This window comes from Leptodactylus fuscus, chromosome 10 (assembly GCF_031893055.1).
Source record: "Leptodactylus fuscus isolate aLepFus1 chromosome 10, aLepFus1.hap2, whole genome shotgun sequence".
In the NCBI taxonomy this organism is placed as follows: Eukaryota; Metazoa; Chordata; class Amphibia; order Anura; family Leptodactylidae; genus Leptodactylus; species Leptodactylus fuscus.
This window is the reverse complement of record NC_134274.1, coordinates 16619177-16638042: the sequence shown is the minus strand read 5'-3', so window position 1 is coordinate 16638042 and position 18866 is coordinate 16619177. Positions and strand designations below refer to the sequence as shown.

The following is an 18866-nucleotide window of genomic DNA, read 5'->3' as shown; positions in this document are numbered from 1 at the left end:
GACTGAGGGCCCTGCTCACAAGAGCTTACAATCTATGATGTGACTGGATCCATCAGTTGTGGCACCCTGGGACAGGTAAGTAAATTAATAGTCCCCGGACAAGTCCTGTAACCTACATTCTGGCAACTGAGGGTGAAAACGGACATTTTTCACCTAAGGGGCGGCCATCTACACAGATCCACATTGTAGTATATGGAGAGATCCATGAAAATGGATAAAAATAGGACATGACCCGTCTGTCGCAATATTGGTCATATGACTAGCCTACATTCACATGCATTGAAATTAATGCACATGGCAAAAAAAAGCCTACATACTGTTGTGTGAATAAAGACTGTTTTTCTTTCTTAAAAAACAAAAAAAAAAACGCACCCTGCCCCAGCTCATGCGTTTTACCTACACCTAGTGTGAATGTTTGTCTACCCACAGCACAAAAAACTGCATGAAAGTGAAGGCACCTTACATAGCACAGGCTAGGATTGCCTATAAACCTGTCTGACAGAGGATTCTCCACTACAGCCCATTTACAACACTCCCCTCCCTCCACAACATTACAGCCCGGCCTCTGCCATCCACAACATGGCGGATCTGACAGCCGGCCCGTGACGTCATGATACTTCCGGTATATAAAAATCCATTTCCCGTTGGAATTCTTTCGCGTCCAATGAGCGGTAAAGACGTATTTCAAACCGGCCTATCAGGAGGCTCGTTGTTCAGAGGTGCTGAGCGCTGTGAATGGTGGCGGTTTGAAGCGGAGACAGGGAAGAGAAGCCGCGATACATAGAAAGCAAAGGTGAGGGGACAAGGCGGGCGGAGGAGGCCGGGGCTGAGGGGAGACGTGTGTGAGGAGAAGGCCGGGGCTGAGGGGAGACGTGTGTGAGGAGGAGGCCGGGGCTGAGCGGAGACGTGTGTGAGGAGAAGGCCGGGGCTGAGCGGAGACGTGTGTGAGGAGGAGGCCGGGGCTGAGGGGAGACGTGTGTGAGGAGGAGGCCGGGGCTGAGGGGAGACGTGTGTGAGGAGAAGGCCGGGGCTGAGGGGAGACGTGTGTGAGGAGGAGGCCGGGGCTGAGGGGAGACGTGTGTGAGGAGGAGGCCGGGGCTGAGGGGGGACGTGTGTGAGGAGGAGGCCGGGGCTGAGGGGGGACGTGTGTGAGGAGGAGGCCGGGGCTGAGGGGAGACGTGTGTGAGGAGGAGGCCGGGGCTGAGGGGGGACGTGTGTGAGGAGGAGGCCGGGGCTGAGGGGAGACGTGTGTGAGGAGGAGGCCGGGGCTGAGGGGAGACGTGTGTGAGGAGGAGGCCGGGGCTGAGGGGAGACGTGTGTGAGGAGGAGGCCGGGGCTGAGGGGGGACGTGTGTGAGGAGGAGGCCGGGGCTGAGGGGGGACGTGTGTGAGGAGGAGGCCGGGGCTGAGCGGAGACGTGTGTGAGGAGGAGGCCGGGGCTGAGCGGAGACGTGTGTGAGGAGGAGGCCGGGGCTGAGGGGGGACGTGTGTGAGGAGGAGGCCGGGGCTGAGCGGAGACGTGTGTGAGGAGGAGGCCGGGGCTGAGGGGGGACGTGTGTGAGGAGGAGGCCGGGGCTGAGGGGAGACGTGTGTGAGGAGGAGGCCGGGGCTGAGCGGAGACGTGTGTGAGGAGGAGGCCGGGGCTGAGGGGGGACGTGTGTGAGGAGGAGGCCGGGGCTGAGGGGGGACGTGTGTGAGGAGGAGGCCGGGGCTGAGGGGGGACGTGTGTGAGGAGGAGGCCGGGGCTGAGGGGGGACGTGTGTGAGGAGGAGGCCGGGGCTGAGGGGGGACGTGTGTGAGGAGGAGGCCGGGGCTGAGCGGAGACGTGTGTGAGGAGGAGGCCGGGGCTGAGCGGAGACGTGTGTGAGGAGAAGGCCGGGGCTGAGGGGAGACGTGTGTGAGGAGAAGGCCGGGGCTGAGGGGAGACGTGTGTGAGGAGGAGGCCGGGGCTGAGGGGAGACGTGTGTGAGGAGGAGGCCGGGGCTGAGGGGAGACGTGTGTGAGGAGGAGGCCGGGGCTGAGCGGAGACGTGTGTGAGGAGGAGGCCGGGGCTGAGGGGGGACGTGTGTGAGGAGGAGGCCGGGGCTGAGGGGGGACGTGTGTGAGGAGGAGGCCGGGGCTGAGGGGGGACGTGTGTGAGGAGGAGGCCGGGGCTGAGCGGAGACGTGTGTGAGGAGGAGGCCGGGGCTGAGCGGAGACGTGTGTGAGGAGGAGGCCGGGGCTGAGGGGGACGTGTGTGAGGAGAAGGCCGGGGCTGAGCGGAGACGTGTGTGAGGAGGAGGCCGGGGCTGAGCGGAGACGTGTGTGAGGAGGAGGCCGGGGCTGAGGGGGGACGTGTGTGAGGAGAAGGCCGGGGCTGAGGGGGGACGTGTGTGAGGAGGAGGCCGGGGCTGAGGGGGGACGTGTGTGAGGAGGAGGCCGGGGCTGAGGGGGGACGTGTGTGAGGAGGAGGCCGGGGCTGAGGGGGGACGTGTGTGAGGAGGAGGCCGGGGCTGAGGGGGGACGTGTGTGAGGAGGAGGCCGGGGCTGAGGGGGGACGTGTGTGAGGAGGAGGCCGGGGCTGAGGGGGGACGTGTGTGAGGAGGAGGCCGGGGCTGAGGGGGGACGTGTGTGAGGAGGAGGCCGGGGCTGAGGGGGGACGTGTGTGAGGAGGAGGCCGGGGCTGAGGGGGGACGTGTGTGAGGAGGAGGCCGGGGCTGAGGGGGGACGTGTGTGAGGAGGAGGCCGGGGCTGAGGGGGGACGTGTGTGAGGAGGAGGCCGGGGCTGAGGGGGGACGTGTGTGAGGAGGAGGCCGGGGCTGAGGGGGGACGTGTGTGAGGAGGAGGCCGGGGCTGAGGGGGGACGTGTGTGAGGAGGAGGCCGGGGCTGAGGGGGGACGTGTGTGAGGAGGAGGCCGGGGCTGAGGGGGGACGTGTGTGAGGAGGAGGCCGGGGCTGAGGGGGGACGTGTGTGAGGAGGAGGCCGGGGCTGAGGGGGGACGTGTGTGAGGAGGAGGCCGGGGCTGAGGGGGGACGTGTGTGAGGAGGAGGCCGGGGCTGAGGGGGGACGTGTGTGAGGAGGAGGCCGGGGCTGAGGGGGGACGTGTGTGAGGAGGAGGCCGGGGCTGAGGGGGGACGTGTGTGAGGGGGGACGTGTGTGAGGAGGAGGCCGGGGCTGAGGGGGGACGTGTGTGAGGAGGAGGCCGGGGCTGAGGGGGGACGTGTGTGAGGAGGAGGCCGGGGCTGAGGGGGGACGTGTGTGAGGAGGAGGCCGGGGCTGAGGGGGGACGTGTGTGAGGAGGAGGCCGGGGCTGAGGGGGGACGTGTGTGAGGAGGAGGCCGGGGCTGAGGGGGGACGTGTGTGAGGAGGAGGCCGGGGCTGAGGGGGGACGTGTGTGAGGAGGAGGCCGGGGCTGAGGGGGGACGTGTGTGAGGAGGAGGCCGGGGCTGAGGGGGGACGTGTGTGAGGAGGAGGCCGGGGCTGAGGGGGGACGTGTGTGAGGAGGAGGCCGGGGCTGAGGGGGGACGTGTGTGAGGAGGAGGCCGGGGCTGAGGGGGGACGTGTGTGAGGAGGAGGCCGGGGCTGAGGGGGGACGTGTGTGAGGAGGAGGCCGGGGCTGAGGGGGGACGTGTGTGAGCAGACCGGCATGGCGGCCACTGTACAGGAGCCCTATAGAGCCGCCCCTGCAGTGAGGTGACCCGGGCTGGGTCGCTGTGCTGCTCACATACAGCCGTCAGGCAGCACCGGGGCTCTGTTCTGTGTCTATTGCCCTACATGTCACATTACAGGCAGGACATCCACATGGCGGTCACCTCTGATAATGTGACAAAGCTGCCATAAGGTATCTGTGATGATAAAGAGCCCCTTTAAATGCCTGTGGCAACCAGTCAAATTGCTGCTTTCATTACCAAAAAGCTATGACTATGAGAGGTGGAATCTGATTGGTTGTTCTGTTACAGTAATTTGACAGTAGCATCGGCTGTCCGTTGTTCTGCTCTGTCGAATACATACAATGGACAACATTGATTATAATGGGATTTGTTGTTTTTAAACGGAGTCTGCTGATTTTTAGATGGACATTGACAGTCTGTAAATGTGAACATGGCCTTATGCCGGAGCCCCATGTGACCAGAACGGTCTGTGCAAAGGGAATAATATTCTAGTGAATCCCATCCTCACTTTGTGGGAAAATACGCAGAGCGGCATGCTTTAGATTTCCAAAACTGTTGCGATTTTTGGAAATCGCATCATGTCAATTATATCTGGCGGTTTCTCTATAATGGATGCAGAAAGTCCGCACAGGTTCCCAGCACTTTTTTTTTTTGCTGTGGTTTGCTATGTGGGGCCCTCACCTTAAGGGGTTACTTTTAGAGTTGTTAAAAATCAGTGGGGCAAAAACTGGAGCAAGAAACCTAAAACATACAGGCTGCAGAGTATAATCTATTTCACTCTGACCCCCTGCTCTTAAAGGGGTTGGCCACTTTCAGACCAATATTGACAAACAAATGTACAATAAAAAGACATACAATTTTCCAATATACTTTCTGTATTAATTCCTCCCGGTTTTCTAGATTTCGGCTTGCTGTCCATGAACCATAAATCACATGACCATGGTCAGAGTTATCCTCTAGAAGTAACAATGACAACAAGCAGAGATCTAGAAAACCATGAGGAAATGATAAAGAAAGTATATTGGAAAATTGTATATCTCTTTAGTGTACATTTGTTTGTCAATATTTGCCTGAAAGTGGCCAACCCCTTTAAATTATAGAGGACCTTTCACCAAGTCTAGCTCTGAGTATCATTTATCTGTTGTTTCTGATTCTTGCAGAGTTGGATTTTTTTTTTATATATTATTTTCTAGCTCCCACCGTTCTGGAACTATCAATGCTGTTAGTTTTGGTGCTTGATATACACTGCCATGATGTGGCTCCCCTCTGACCTGGCGGTGATGTGATCTCCTGGGATCGGAGCCTATTAGAGCTATTGGGGCCTACAGGAATAAAACAAATATTAAATAGTTTTTCTTTTACTTATTATTGTACTTCAATTGTTTTGTACTTTATTATTGCCTCTTTATGTATGTTACATCATAAAATAAATAAATATTTTGTATAAAAAAAATATTTAAAAATAAAGCCCTATGTGTCTCCAAAAACAGACACAGAAGTTAGTTAACCCAAATGAGAAAAATGTTACGGCCCTCAAAACTGCACATACAAAAAACCTGAAGATGTGTGTAGTCCTGAACCACAACTTAGGCCGGTACTGAAGTTATTAAAGGGGTTCTGCAGCTTATAGGCCATTCACGTCCTGTAGGTTGTGGCATGTTATCTATTACTGTAAGGTGTGATGAATACAAAGCTCTTTCAGTCTTGCAGGTTTCCGCCCCAGTGATGTTAGTTTAGTCTATCAATATCCCTGCACTGTCAGAGGGGGGCGGCCTTACAGCTCAGTGGCCCCTGATGGTACTCCTGTACACTTATACTATCCTTGCCACCTGGTGATAATGCTGAGCTGTGAGGCCGGCCCCTCGGCAATGTCTCCGGCATCGGGGCAAATACCTGTGATATATGGCACATCCTCCATAACACTTGGCATGATTATATTCATGCACATTCTCCCTCTGCTAAAAAAATAAAAATAAAGGGAGCACACAAATAACACCTAGATCTGAATGAATGAAATCTTCTCATTGAATACTTTGTTCTGTACATAGTTAAATGTGATGACAACAAAAATCATCAATGGAAATCAAGTTTATTAACCAATGGAGGCCTGGATTTGTAGTCGTGTCCGTCCCCCCCCCCCCCCAAAAAAAAAAAAAAAAAAAAAAAAATTAAAGGGGAAAAACACACTACAGGCTGATCCAACTTTGATGTAATGTTCTTAAAACATGTCAGTATGAGGCTCAGTAGTGTGTGTGGCCTCCACGTGCCTGTATGACCTCCCTACAACACCTGGGCATGCTCCTGATGAGGTTGTGGATGGTCTGAGGGATCTCCTCCCAGACCTGGACTAAAGCATCTGCCAACTCCTGGACAGTCTGTGCTGCAGCGTGACGTTGGTGGATGGAGCGAGACAGGATGTCCCAGATGTGCTCAATCGGATTCAGGTCTGGGGAATGGGCGGGCCAGTCCATAGCTTAAATGCCTTCATCTTGCAGGAACTGCTGACACACTCCAGCCACATGAGGTCTGGCATTGTTCTGCATTAGGAGGAACCTAGGGCCAACCGCACCAGCATTTGGTCTCACAAGGGGTCTGAGGATCTCATCTTGGTACCTAATGGCAGTCAGGCTACCTCTGGCGAGCACATGGAGGGCTGTGCAGCCCACCAAAGAAATGCTACCCTACACCATTACTGACCCACTGCTAAACCGGTCATGCTGAAGGATGTTGCAGGCAGCAGATTGGAAACGCTGGTTTGACAGTGGGTCACAAGACCCATGTTGACGCAAATTCCAAAATGTAGCAGTTTTTTCTGACCACAATAACAGCCCTTTAGTTTAGGTTCACATTTGCACTGGGCTTTCTTTGTCCTCCATTTCCAGGGTCCAGCATTTTCATAATGAACTGAGATCTCCCCTGAATTTTGGCCATTTCAACGGCGTAGTCTCCAATGGCGATATGAACTTAGCCTGACGCCATCTATAAGTAACCCTACTCACAGTGACTATAAGCCACTGCTGGTCATGTACTCTACTCTCTCCTCTCCCTAAAAAGCTGGAAGGACCTCCTTACACTTGTCACTTGATGCTATCGGCCCATCTGCTTATTATTTAGTGCTGCACATTTCAGAAAATAATCTGCAGTGGAAATACTGCAATTTCTAAGGGTAAGTTCACATGGGGTTTTTTGGACCGGATTTTGATGTGGAATCTGGCTCAAAAAATAACCTCCCATTGATTTCAGTGGGAGCCATTCACTTCCTTTTTCTGTGAGCGGTTTCTTCCTACTCGTGGGAAAAAGAAGCGAGCTGCCCTTTCTTGCCGCGGATTCTGTGGCTGAATCCGCTGCAAGCATCCGCGTGACACTCCCTCCCAAATAGACGTATTCGTTATGGCCTAATCTGGAGCAGAATGCTGTGACTGTCACGGATAGCCGCAGGAGGCGTTTTTTGGTCCAGATTCTGAGGAGACTTCCCACATCAAAATCCAGTCTAAAAAACCCTGTGTGAGTTTACTCTAAAAACTTGATGCGTTTCTGCTTTGGTTTTTTTCTGCAGTGCTTTTTGGCTGTGGCCTTCTACGTGGGGCTTTAGCTTTAAAGGGATCCTATCATTAGATACACTTTTTTTCTTTTTTTTTTCCTGACGTAGGAATAGCCTTAAGAAAGGGTATTCTTCTACCTTTAGATGTATTTGGTAGAATCTGGGTTTTCTTCAGTCTGCAAATGAGTTCACTTGCAACACTGGGGGCGGTCCTCAGCGCTCGAATAGCACTGCGCTATCCCCAATGCTGCAAGAGAACTCTCCAGCAACGCCTCTATCTTCTTCTGGAACGGCCTCTTCCTGGGTTCTGACTGCGCAAGCCTGGGCCACAAGAAAATGGCTGCTTACACAGTAAGTTGTTGTAAGCGGCCATTTTTTGTGTGGCCCGAGCATATGCAGTTGCATACCGGAGAAAACAGGGATTTCTACCGAACGGCGGCGCGGAGAAGACATCTAAACGTAGAAGAATAGCCTTTCTTAAGGCTATACCTACGTGTTAGTCAGACAAAAGGGGTATCCAGTGATAGGATCCCTTTAAAGGGCTTTTACATGGTTCAATGAAAATTTATGGGGATGAGCGATCATTGATGGACTTATTCGCTCCCCATACTGGTTTCATCCTTGGGACACCCATCTTAAAGAACCTATACCCTCCCTCCTTTCATCCAGCGATCAGTGACTAGTTTTGGCTTTCGTGTACTTTCTGGGTTCCACTCCCTCCCTCCGTACCACGATCTGCTGTTTGTGATATTTATTTTTTCTTTCCCAACACCACTCCACATCCATTTGTGAAGTGTCCTTTACCCTCTCCAGAGCCATTATAGTCCTTTTGTCGTCATACTATATGTTGCAAATCTCCTTTCATCCTATGCTGCTTCCTTCTGCTTATACACGATATAGGGTCCATCTCCCCGATAGTCGGTGAACGTTTACCCCCTTCTTTGCGGGGTGGAGTGCACTATTTGGTGGGTGATTGACGGCGCTCATCCTCTGGTCTTCAGCGGATGTTGGGAGTAGTTGGCGGCGCTGTGTGTATTGGGTGCACCTGTGTATTTATGGTAAGGGGCTGAAGCCTTTGATATAATAAGGCTGTGCGGCTGGACACGGCAATTACCCGCAGATCCTAGGACCAGAAGTCGGGGTAATTGAGATGCTCCTGTTTGTGCAGGCTGTTCTGTAGAGGAGAATCTGTGAAATTAAATTTTCTCGAAGCCACTGGCATATTTTTATTTAAGCGTCTGTAGTATATAATTACTTTATTGATCCGAGAGGAAATGAGTTGCGTTAGCCGGCCCTTCTGATTTTATTAGTGGCTTCATAGAGGCCTCTGCTTATTAAAGACATATGTCTTGTTTAGACCAATCGGAGTTTCTGGTAATTTAGGAGGTTAAAATACTTAGTAATTAGTGACAGATCTCGTTACAGGGAAGACATTCCTGGCCCATTTATTAATATAGTTGCCACCAGAACAGGCCTCATTACCAGCATTCACAATGATGAGGATCAATCTGTATTAGATCTGCAGGGCTGTCTATGAGGGGGGCGCTACATCACTTTATAACTGGGGGTTTGGTGAAAACCTTGGATTTTCTACTATGTCTGGCGACGCCAAAATGATGTTGAAATTGTTTAAAAACGGGGCGGATAGCAATAACTTCTGTAGTGTGGGGGATATGCGGAGTAGTCTGTGAGTCGTATGGTGTTAGAGCTGACAGATGGAAGGGGTTGTCCAGGAATTGGGCAATGCAGAGGAGGCGGGAACATAACAAAAATATATCCTACTCTCCTGTCCCCGGCACTTTGATGTATACTGCTGTCTGGTCACACACCATGCCCTTGCCACCGGTAGTCCTGCACCACGTTTGACCACCGAGGCCAATGATTGGTCTCAGCAGTGATATGGGGTGCAGGATCTCCGGGAAGGGACCGATGATGTGAGTGGTGTCACCAGGTCTTTTCCTGCGGTGCTAGACTTGTGCTGGCGAAGGCTCAGTATTCAGTTGAACATACAGTGGTAGTGGGCGCTAGAATAGAGATCTAGATGTAGAATATATTGTGCGGTGTGTGCAGCCGTCCGGACTGTCATGTTTAATGCTTTGTGCCTTATTGTTTTAGATGACCGGCTCCAATGAATTTAAGCTAAACCAGGCCCCTGAGGATGGAATATCTGCGGTCAAGTTCAGCCCCAACACTTCCCAGTTCTTACTGGTTTCCTCCTGGGACTCTTCTGTCCGCCTGTATGATGTTCCTGCAAATACAATGAGACTGAAGTACCAACATGCCGGTCCCGTCCTCGACTGTGCCTTTTATGTATGTATTTTATATTTCTCTGTTTAATAGTGATAGAACCGGACATGTTCATAGACTAAAGTTTACTTTGTGTTGTAGGATCCCACCCATGCCTGGAGCGGAGGACTGGATCATCAGCTGAAAATGCATGACTTAAATACAGATGGAGGTAGGTGTGTGTGTCCAGAGGACTGTGCTTCATCCTGCCCGGTGTTCTTTTCTCTTGGTCTTGATTGAAGGTTTCGGAGCTGTCAGATATCACACACTCCTGCACTGAAATCTCATGCACACCTCTTGTGATCCCTGAACTGTGCACACGCAGTACATCTTATGCCAATGTGCACATGTGGGAGAGACTGGCGTATATGCTGTCATGGTGAAACAAGACTCAGTGACAAGATCTCTGTGCAAGAGAATGTGACATCCGACAGCGGAGGAGGCCTGGGCAGGGTTTAGTCCCCATGCACATGACTGTAGGGTGAAAGCAGATTGGATGGCATCCATGTGCTATCTGTTTTTCACAGACCCTATCAGTAGAATCACCAATACAACGCTCTGTTCTTTGGTTCACACTGATATGTACAAAAAACAAAAACACCCACTTGCATAGTAATGAATGGGTCCGGATACTGTCTGTGATGACGGGTAGTGTATGGAATATACAACTGTGTGTATGGGACCTTAGCCAGGAAAGTCTAAGCACTTCCCCTACTTTCTCCTGGGCACTTAACAATTTTATTTGCATCCCAGGTAAAACATAAACAGTTCAGAGCATGGTTCATACAGAGGACCTTGTATGACCTCTGTGGGTGTTGTATACCACTACAAAGCTGACACTGAATTCAGGACACAATCAGTCTAGCCAGTATCTGCCCGGTGCAGAGTTAATGGTGCTGGTAGTTTTGGCTACTGATATTGCTGAACTGTCAGAGGGATCGGCCTCACAGCTCAGTGTCATTGTTATGTGGTGAGAAATGTCCAGTCAACCTTCTCCAATTCTTTCAACAGTACAAGTCCATGGATAGAATTCGGCACAAGGTCAGCTATGCTGTAGTATGTATCATGATGATTAAAGGGATTCTATCATTAAAATGCAATTTATTTTTTTTATGGGTACCACGTCAGAATAGCCTTAAGGCTATTCTCCTAGATGTCTTCTGAGCCGCCATTCGGTATAAATCCCAATTTTCCTCGGTATACAAATTACTTCTCTCGCAGCAATGGAGGTGGGCCTTAGCGCTCAAACAACACTGGGGGCAGCCACAGTGCTGCGAGCGAACTCCCCAGTGCCGTCTTCATCTTCTTCAGGAACAGGTCTTCTGGTGTTCGCTTCAAACTTCTAGGCCTTGGGCAGCCGACTGCACATTCCTGCCAGCCACAAGAAAATGACCGCTTACAATACTGTGTAAGCGGACGTTTTCTTGTGGCCGGCGGGCATGCGCAGTCGGCTTTGCACAAGGCCTAGAAGTTTGAAGCCAGCGCCGTAAGAAGACGCAAAGAGAGACCGTTCCTGAAGAAGATGGATGCAGTGCTGGAGAGTTCTCTCGTAGCATTGGGGATGCCCCCAGTGCTGTTTGAGCACTAAAGACCCTGCCCGGGGCTTGTTGGCGCCCTCCATACGCCGAGCACCCGGGAGCTGAACACAGTGTGACATGGACTTAGCATTTGATAGAGTATGTTTTAATTGAAGTTCTCCCCTTGACATACTGCATTAGACGTCTCTCCAGTAACTATTTCATGGCTTCGGGCTCTATTGATTTTTCTTTTTTTTTGGTAATATTTGCTTTACAGAAACCGTGGTTGGGAATCACGACGCCCCCATCCGCTGCGTAGAATTCTGCCCTGAGGTGAATGTAATGGTGACGGGTAGCTGGGACCAGACGGTGAAATTGTGGGACCCGCGGACGCCTTGTAACGCTGGAACATTTTCTCAGCCTGATAAGGTTTGCTTGTTCTTACTTCTTTACATTAGGTTTTTGGACCTTTTGCTGCGGAAGGTTTTTTTTTTTCTATAAATTATGCCAGGCTTTATCCTTTTGTAAACGTATTTGTCGGGTTCTGCCGCATTGCTGCCTTTCCTCCATCATATTTCGGTATTTGTGAAGCGTAAGTTCAGTGCTCGGCTAAAACCAATTGTTTCTTGCACAGACCTCACATAAGATTAGAGCGCCAGCATTTAAGTTATTACATCCTTTTCTCCTTCATATTTTCCGCTAAGTTACGGTGTCAAGATGAAGCAGGAAAGCTTTTCCTTCCACTAAATCAACACAACACTTCTGTGCCTGTGCTTCCTCTTAAATATACTGACCGGTTTGGAGCCATCATTACAGGGCCTGCACTCCATCTAAATGGCCGTCATTTTTAGCCCATCACGACTGAATCTACTTCTGGCGAGACCTTTGTGCGGAGCAGAATAATTGCATTGTTTCTTGGTTTGATTTATGGGTGTATGTGGCCAGTAAAAGCGGGTGATGAATAGCTGACAGGACAGCACATAATAGACGGCCACTGGGAAACCGCCTACCTATTGGCTCAGACAGCTCGGCATGGCAGGTTTCTTCATTCCTGCGTTTTTTTCCTCTTCTTTCATACTCCTGATATATGTGTCCACCCACTCTGCGGCTTGACACCGTGGCTTGGGATGATTGATGAAACTGGTGGCTAGAAAGACTACTTCCAATCCAGGTGTGACACCAGTTTGTAAAGAAGATTTAGCATTCTCAGCGAGATTGTTTCATTAGAACTGTTCTTTCCCTCCCCCACCTCCTCCTGTACATGTGCGATGGCCGCTGTATGTCTTGGTAATGGTGGCAGCGGTCGTACCTGTGGCATTACTGTAAAGTGGCTGATGCCGCTGCATTCATTTATAACTTTACTGCCTTTTACACAATGGCTTAGGCTGTATGTGGCATTCTGGAAACTTCTGTGTAGCCTCCAGGACTCGAAATTAACTTTGGGTGGAGTTGCAGGAAAAAATATACCAACTCTGACTTCAAAATAAAATTTTAATTTGTAACAAACCTATAATTAATTTAAATTTCACAGGAAGTTAATCACTGTGTTTTTTAATGAATAGAGAATCGTGTGTTTCACGGGTCATGTGACTCTAAGGTTACCACTTATGTCTGACAAGGGCTGTCATCCATTTATGAAGGAGTAGTCTGGGAAAAATAGGAGTCTGTGGTTTGGCCTACTCAATCACACAGGCCTGGTAGTGTCACTGCATGTATGTGAATATGGAAGCCCCGATCACGACCATTGAAGGGAGCTATTAGGGTTCTCAGACACAAATCGGATCCCTCCGTGCTCTGTATGCTTCATGAGGGCCATGCTAAATATATTCAGTGACTAGACCAAAACCCCATGTTAGGCTGAGGCCTCACGTTGCCCTTTTTTTGTTGTTGTAGATTTTGCTTGTTTGTTTTTCTCTCCCCCAAAGTCAGGAGTGGATTGAGCAGAAGGTATAAGTAGAAGACCTTCTGATATTCCCCATGCTTTTGTAGCCATTTTTGGTTGTGGCTCAAAAAAAAACCCGCAGCAAAATCTGCAACAAAAAAGCTGCGTTTCCGTGACGTAGGGCCTCAGCCTTTGGAAAGGAACTTTAATACTGAGTTTGTTTTTTTTTTTTTTTGTTTAATCTTCTCAGATCAGTAGTAACCTTATATCTGTAGGTAACTTGTCAGTGCTGCTGCTCAATCCTTGACCCTTATGTACTTGAACTACTGTATATACTCGAGTATAAACCGACTCAAATATAAGCCAAGGCCTCTAATTTTACTACAAAAAAAAAACTGGGAAAACTTATTGACTCAAGTATAAGCCTGGGAGGGGGGGGGGGGGGGAATACAGCAGCTACTGGGAAATTTCAGAAATTAAAATAGATACCAATAAAATTACATTAACTGATCACCGATCTTTATATTAAAAATGAATGCAGACACCTATAGGACACATATATCACTGCCATAAAGTTGCAGCTCTTCAATTTGGCCCGGACACACAGACGCAAAAGCGACGGCATCTATATGTACGGGCCCATTGAAATATACAGGTCCATATTTTTATCCACCATTGCAGATAAAAAGTCTGGTCATGTGTATTACAGTTTAGTAACTCCATGTGCCTCATCCCATCATGTCCCTCACATTAACTTCCTGTGTGCCTCACATAAGGGTTGCTGTGAGACACATGGAGATAATAATTATTACATTAAACATTATTAAGGCACTTTATTACCTCCATATGTCTCTTATATTAGTAACTCTTATATGGGGCACACGGGTTAATGTGAGGGACATGATGGGGTTAGCTGCTAGTAATGTGAGGCACATGGAGTTACTAAAACTAAATTAATAACCCCAAATGCCTGACATTAATAGGGATTGAAACCCCAAAATGTACCTGTGTGTTACTTTCACTTCACTCTCCTCTTCCTCTCCTATACTATTGTAGCAACCACTGAAAGACACTCCCCCTTCACTTAATTTATGCAGGTCCTTGCAGTGTATGAGCTGCCTGACTCCAGTATAAGCCGAGCGGGGCTTAAAAACTGTGCTGAAAAAGTCGGCTTATATTAGAGTATATACGGTACTTGCGTCATCTCTGGGCACCATTGGATGGTATCAGGAGTGATGAGGACAGACCTCTGTAGGAGTGATCCAATAGATAATGACTTGTATAAGGCAAGGTGACGTCTGCTTATGTATCCTGCACACTTTATTCAGCTTGTACTACTGCCACGTGGATGTGGTGGGTTGTAGTTGCTGTAGCGGCCAATACAATATAACATCACTGCCATACACTGTGGATGGCTGCTGAAACTTTGACAAGTTCAGTAATTGACTTTCTCCTGCGTACCCGGCTCTCAGGCTTCAGCTCTATAGTGTGAATTGATGGCTGGAGAATGTTGTTCTGCTTTTTCCAAAACCATGTGACGCTTTGGGACTTTTTTTTTTTTTTTTTGGAGGCATAGTCTTAGGAAATCTAAATTTACGAGCAATGACCTCTCTCTGCCGCTGTGTTCTGCTTCATTTGTCTTATGTGGGGAACATATTTATAGGAAATGTTGAAGTTCTTTGTAGACGGCCCCTCTTTATATAGATTCGTATTGCTCTTGTGTTCATGTTGGCTTCACAGCTCACTGTTGCTGTCTCTTATCTCACATAGGTGTATACACTGTCTGTGTCTGGAGACAGACTCATCGTGGGTACTGCCGGTCGCAGAGTGTTGGTATGGGATCTCCGAAACATGGGCTATGTACAACAAAGACGTGAATCCAGTCTGAAGTACCAGACCCGCTGTATCCGAGCGTTCCCTAACAAGCAGGTATGACAAGTGACATGATACATTAGTAGTATGCTTACTACTTCTTGAAGAAACCTGCTGCCCCTTTCCTGAGACAATGTGGCTGCGGTGTGTTGTAACATGGCTGCAGGGTTCATCTCTTTAAGACCAAACTCTTAGATGATTTATTTATTTATTTTTTCCCACAAGCAACTTCTTCCCTTGTACATAAGTGATTTGAATAGAGATGAGCGAGTACTGTTCGGATCAGCCGATCCGAACAGCACGCTCCATAGAAATGAATGGATGCACCTGGTACTTCCGCTTTGACGGCGGCCGGTCTCTTAACCCCCCCGCGTGCCGGCTACGTCCATTCATTTCTATGTGAGCGTGCTGTTTGGATCGGCTGATCCGAACAGTACTCGCTCATCTCTACTCATGGTCACAAGTATAGAGATCTCAAAGTCTCCTGTGTAAATGACTTGGTAGTACGCATGTCTGACCACCACTTCATTCACGTCTCTTGTACAGACAGCACTGTATTTAGCCATCTGTCAGTCCCATAGAAGTGGATGAAGTGGTGGCCACGGACATACCCTACTGCTTCATTCACACAGGAATGAGGGTTGAGTGTCTGTTCTTTATGCGAGACCAAACGACTGGACCGATCGTCACCAAATTTGACACACCGATATATTAGGTGTCCGGTAAGGTTTTAGACCGGGCCTCAATTCTCTCGGATGTATTGTTCTGGAGATGCAGTATTCCGAAAACAATGACCTGCATTAGCCAATACAAACCTGCAAGTCTTTCACTCATATTCCACCTGCCATAAACACGGTCACTCCACATGCACAGTCCAACACTGATATCCAAACTGAGATACACACATCAGAGGATTAGATACACAGATCAGCAAACAGTATCACACATCAGAGGATTAGATACACAGCTCAGCACGCACCATCACACATCAGAGCTTTACTCCAAATTTCCATAACAACCCTACCATTTTTCTTCATTGTTGTAGGTCAGCTTTAAAGGGGCAGGGCGCTGTAGATGACTGTTACACAAGGTCACATACACACAGCTTTACTCCAGGTATCCACAACAACCGATTGCAGGTTTTTCACTGATATCTAAACTGAGATACACATGATCACTTGATGCTTATGATCACACACAAATGACTTTAAAAAAACAAACAAAAAAAACCCAGTGCATAACTGTGTAATTCTTATGGGGCCACTACACAATCAAAAAATGAAGTATACCCGTGAGAATATATTATATTATGCTGCCCGTGACATGAGCCTGACAGCCCCTTTAATACCATAATTTTGCATCGGGGTTATTGCTTGTACCAACCAGTCTGATCTTCCTTCATTCATACGTTCCGGCTTTCGTCTTCTCACACACATACCAGCAGGATTGTGACTGGTTGCACCTCTACCTTTTCTGGCTGTAGATCTTATTTATATTGTACTAATTTTCAGATGTTCCATTCCTATAGAGCTTATTGTAACACATTGCTCAGATGCCGTGTCCTTCTTACATACGTGGAATTCTAATTCTCCCGTCTGCTTGTTATAGGGCTACGTCTTAAGCTCCATTGAAGGAAGAGTTGCTGTTGAGTATTTAGACCCAAGCTTGGAAGTCCAGAAAAAGAAATATGCCTTCAAGTGTCACCGGCTGAAGGAGAACAACATTGAACAGATCTATCCCGTGAATGCAGTGTCCTTCCACAGTCTACACAACACCTTTGCCACAGGTCAGTTTGTTTGTTAGGCCTCATTCACATGTGTGGTGGATGCTATGAGTTTTGTCTCGCTTTAATTCCAGCAAAATGTATTGTTAGCTCCGAACTGATGCCGTAACTCTTTAGGTGCATCAATCACTTTATTATATGGTCTGCTTGATCAGTCATGTGACTGTCCGACTGAGCTGCCAATTCGCACACCTTGTATCTGCAAGTCTGATAACATCCGGGCTCTTATAAACTTACATAAGTGACCTCTGGCTGGTGTGCGAATCAGCAGGCTAGTCTGGTGATCACATGACTGACTGGATGGGCCGTATGGAGGCTGAATGAAGTGTACGATGAACCCAGGGAGTGACTGCATTGTTCCCTACACATCGCTACGCCCTGTACTACGAGACTAGGACATACTTTTGCCAGACTGGGTCTTTAAACCCCCACAGTGGATTTTCTACACTGCAGCATTGTGACCTGATAGAAAAGTGCTAACATATCCTTTCCTTACAATCTGCAGGTGGCTCAGATGGTTTTGTTAATATTTGGGATCCTTTCAACAAGAAGCGTCTGTGCCAGTTCCACCGCTACCCCACAAGTATTGCGTCCCTGGCCTTCAGCAACGACGGCAGCACTCTGGCAATTGCTGCCTCCTACATGTACGAAATGGATGACATTGAACACCCCGAAGATGCTATCTTCATACGGCAAGTGACAGACGCCGAGACAAAGCCCAAGTGAGGCAGCTTCACCTGCCTTTCCTCCCCCAGCACCAAGATTTTTTATTAATTTTCCTTTGCCTCATGAATAGCGTTATTGATGTTAAGGGGAGATAACTATGGCTGACTGTAGGGCTGGGGGAGATTTTATCACATCCTCCCAAGCTTTCAATATCCGTCAGTTGATAGACGTCTGACAGATAAAATTATGCTCAGTTGTTTTATACAGAAGCGTGTCGACCTCCTCTGCATTTCTTGCCCTTCATTATTTCACCTGGAGGACTCCTCTGACTGACTTGGTTTCTAATGCAGTTATGAGCGACTGTCTGCTGGTTACACTATTCCGGCTCCCTCCTGTTGTCTGTTTTTTTTTCTATTTTAGTGTTTTTCTGTGCATTCCTCCCTCTGTATATAATACTTTCCTTTCTTTACATTGGGGGTCATAATTGTAAATACTTCACTCAATTGCCTAAGCAATAAATATGGAAACATTTGTAAATGTCTTGTCTTCTGCCTCCTTGGTGTGTGACTTGTCTTATCTCGTGTTTGTGGTTTGCATAAACTTATTACATTCTGGATATATTAAGGTGCCGTCGTCACATCTGCGACATTTAATCCCAACAGAACAATGTTAACAATAAAGCACAAATCTGTCTGATAACCAGGGATTCTGAGGGACCTCCTTCACAATAATGGGGCCAATCGAGTGCCCGTTACTGTATGGACATCGCCGGATGGAAAAGTCAGGATGCCAAGGCTTTAACATCCGAGTCAAAGAATAAAAACACCACCAGACAACCCCTTTAAAGTGAGAGTAGATTCATATTATGAAGCACTTTTATGATAATATGCACTGTGGGGGAGGTTTAGGAAGACTGGCATGATCAACACCAGTCTTCATAACACCATAGCCAGTGGAGGGTATATATGGAAGCTGCCGTATGACTGGGCGCACACCACCTAAATGCCATGCACCCTCCACCAGGTAGATTTCCAGGATCATTTACGCCATATTTCTGGTGAGGGTTTTGGTTGTGCCAATGACCCGATCCCTTTTTAGGAACGTGGAGGAGGGTGTCAAATTTTTGGCACTAGAGAAAAGAAGAAGCACTCCAATGTAATCTAAAATAAATGCTGAGGGAACTTTATTGACCAATGTGACGTTTCAGCCCAAACACAAGTGTTTCTGAGCTTGAGAGAGGTAAATGTTTGGGCAGAAATGTAACATGGGGCAATAAACCTCCCTCACCATTTGTTACGCTATATTATAGCGCTGCTTCTTTTCTCTGTTTTTGGATTATTAGCTTGAAATAGATGCGATTCGCAGAGGTGAGACCCTCCTCATATACCTATGCGGTCTAGCTTTGGACTTATTTTTATATGTTATAGATGAGTGCAGACAACTTAGAGGATCTTTCACGTCCTCTGACGTTGGCAGTGTTATGTACTGTTAGCTGATGGTACACCAAATTCTGTGCACTCAGCTTTTCCAGTGAGATTAATTTTGGCACTGATATCTCTCCACTGTCAGAGGGGCAGGCTTTATTGCTTAGCATCATTGCTGGGCTGTGAGGAACATTCTCTCCCCCACCCCATGGTACACTTGCATAGAATTGTACTGTCAGAGGGGA

The 18866-nt window shown here is 48.5% G+C and overlaps 1 protein-coding gene across 1 annotated transcript; it reads left to right on the top strand.

Moving 5' to 3' along the window:
• Positions 1-710: 710 nt before the first annotated feature.
• On the top strand, positions 711-17734 carry BUB3 (BUB3 mitotic checkpoint protein). The gene is made up of 7 exons (XM_075288039.1): positions 711-793; positions 9307-9501; positions 9580-9649; positions 11272-11423; positions 14647-14805; positions 16357-16534; positions 17037-17734. Exons 2-7 carry the CDS (start codon positions 9307-9309, stop codon positions 17255-17257), a joined length of 975 nt encoding a protein of 324 aa, XP_075144140.1. The 5' UTR covers positions 711-793; the 3' UTR covers positions 17258-17734.
• Positions 17735-18866: the final 1132 nt, after the last annotated feature.

Bases quoted from the DNA above. Each gene is read 5' to 3' on its own strand.
- BUB3 (XM_075288039.1), top strand. From the start codon at position 9,307: ATGACCGGCTCCAATGAATTTAAGCTAAACCAGGCCCCTGAGGATGGA. The intron at 11,424-14,646 runs GTTTGCTTGTTC...TATCTCACATAG, and splicing joins CATTTTCTCAGCCTGATAAG to GTGTATACACTGTCTGTGTC. The intron at 14,806-16,356 runs GTATGACAAGTG...TGCTTGTTATAG, and splicing joins GAGCGTTCCCTAACAAGCAG to GGCTACGTCTTAAGCTCCAT.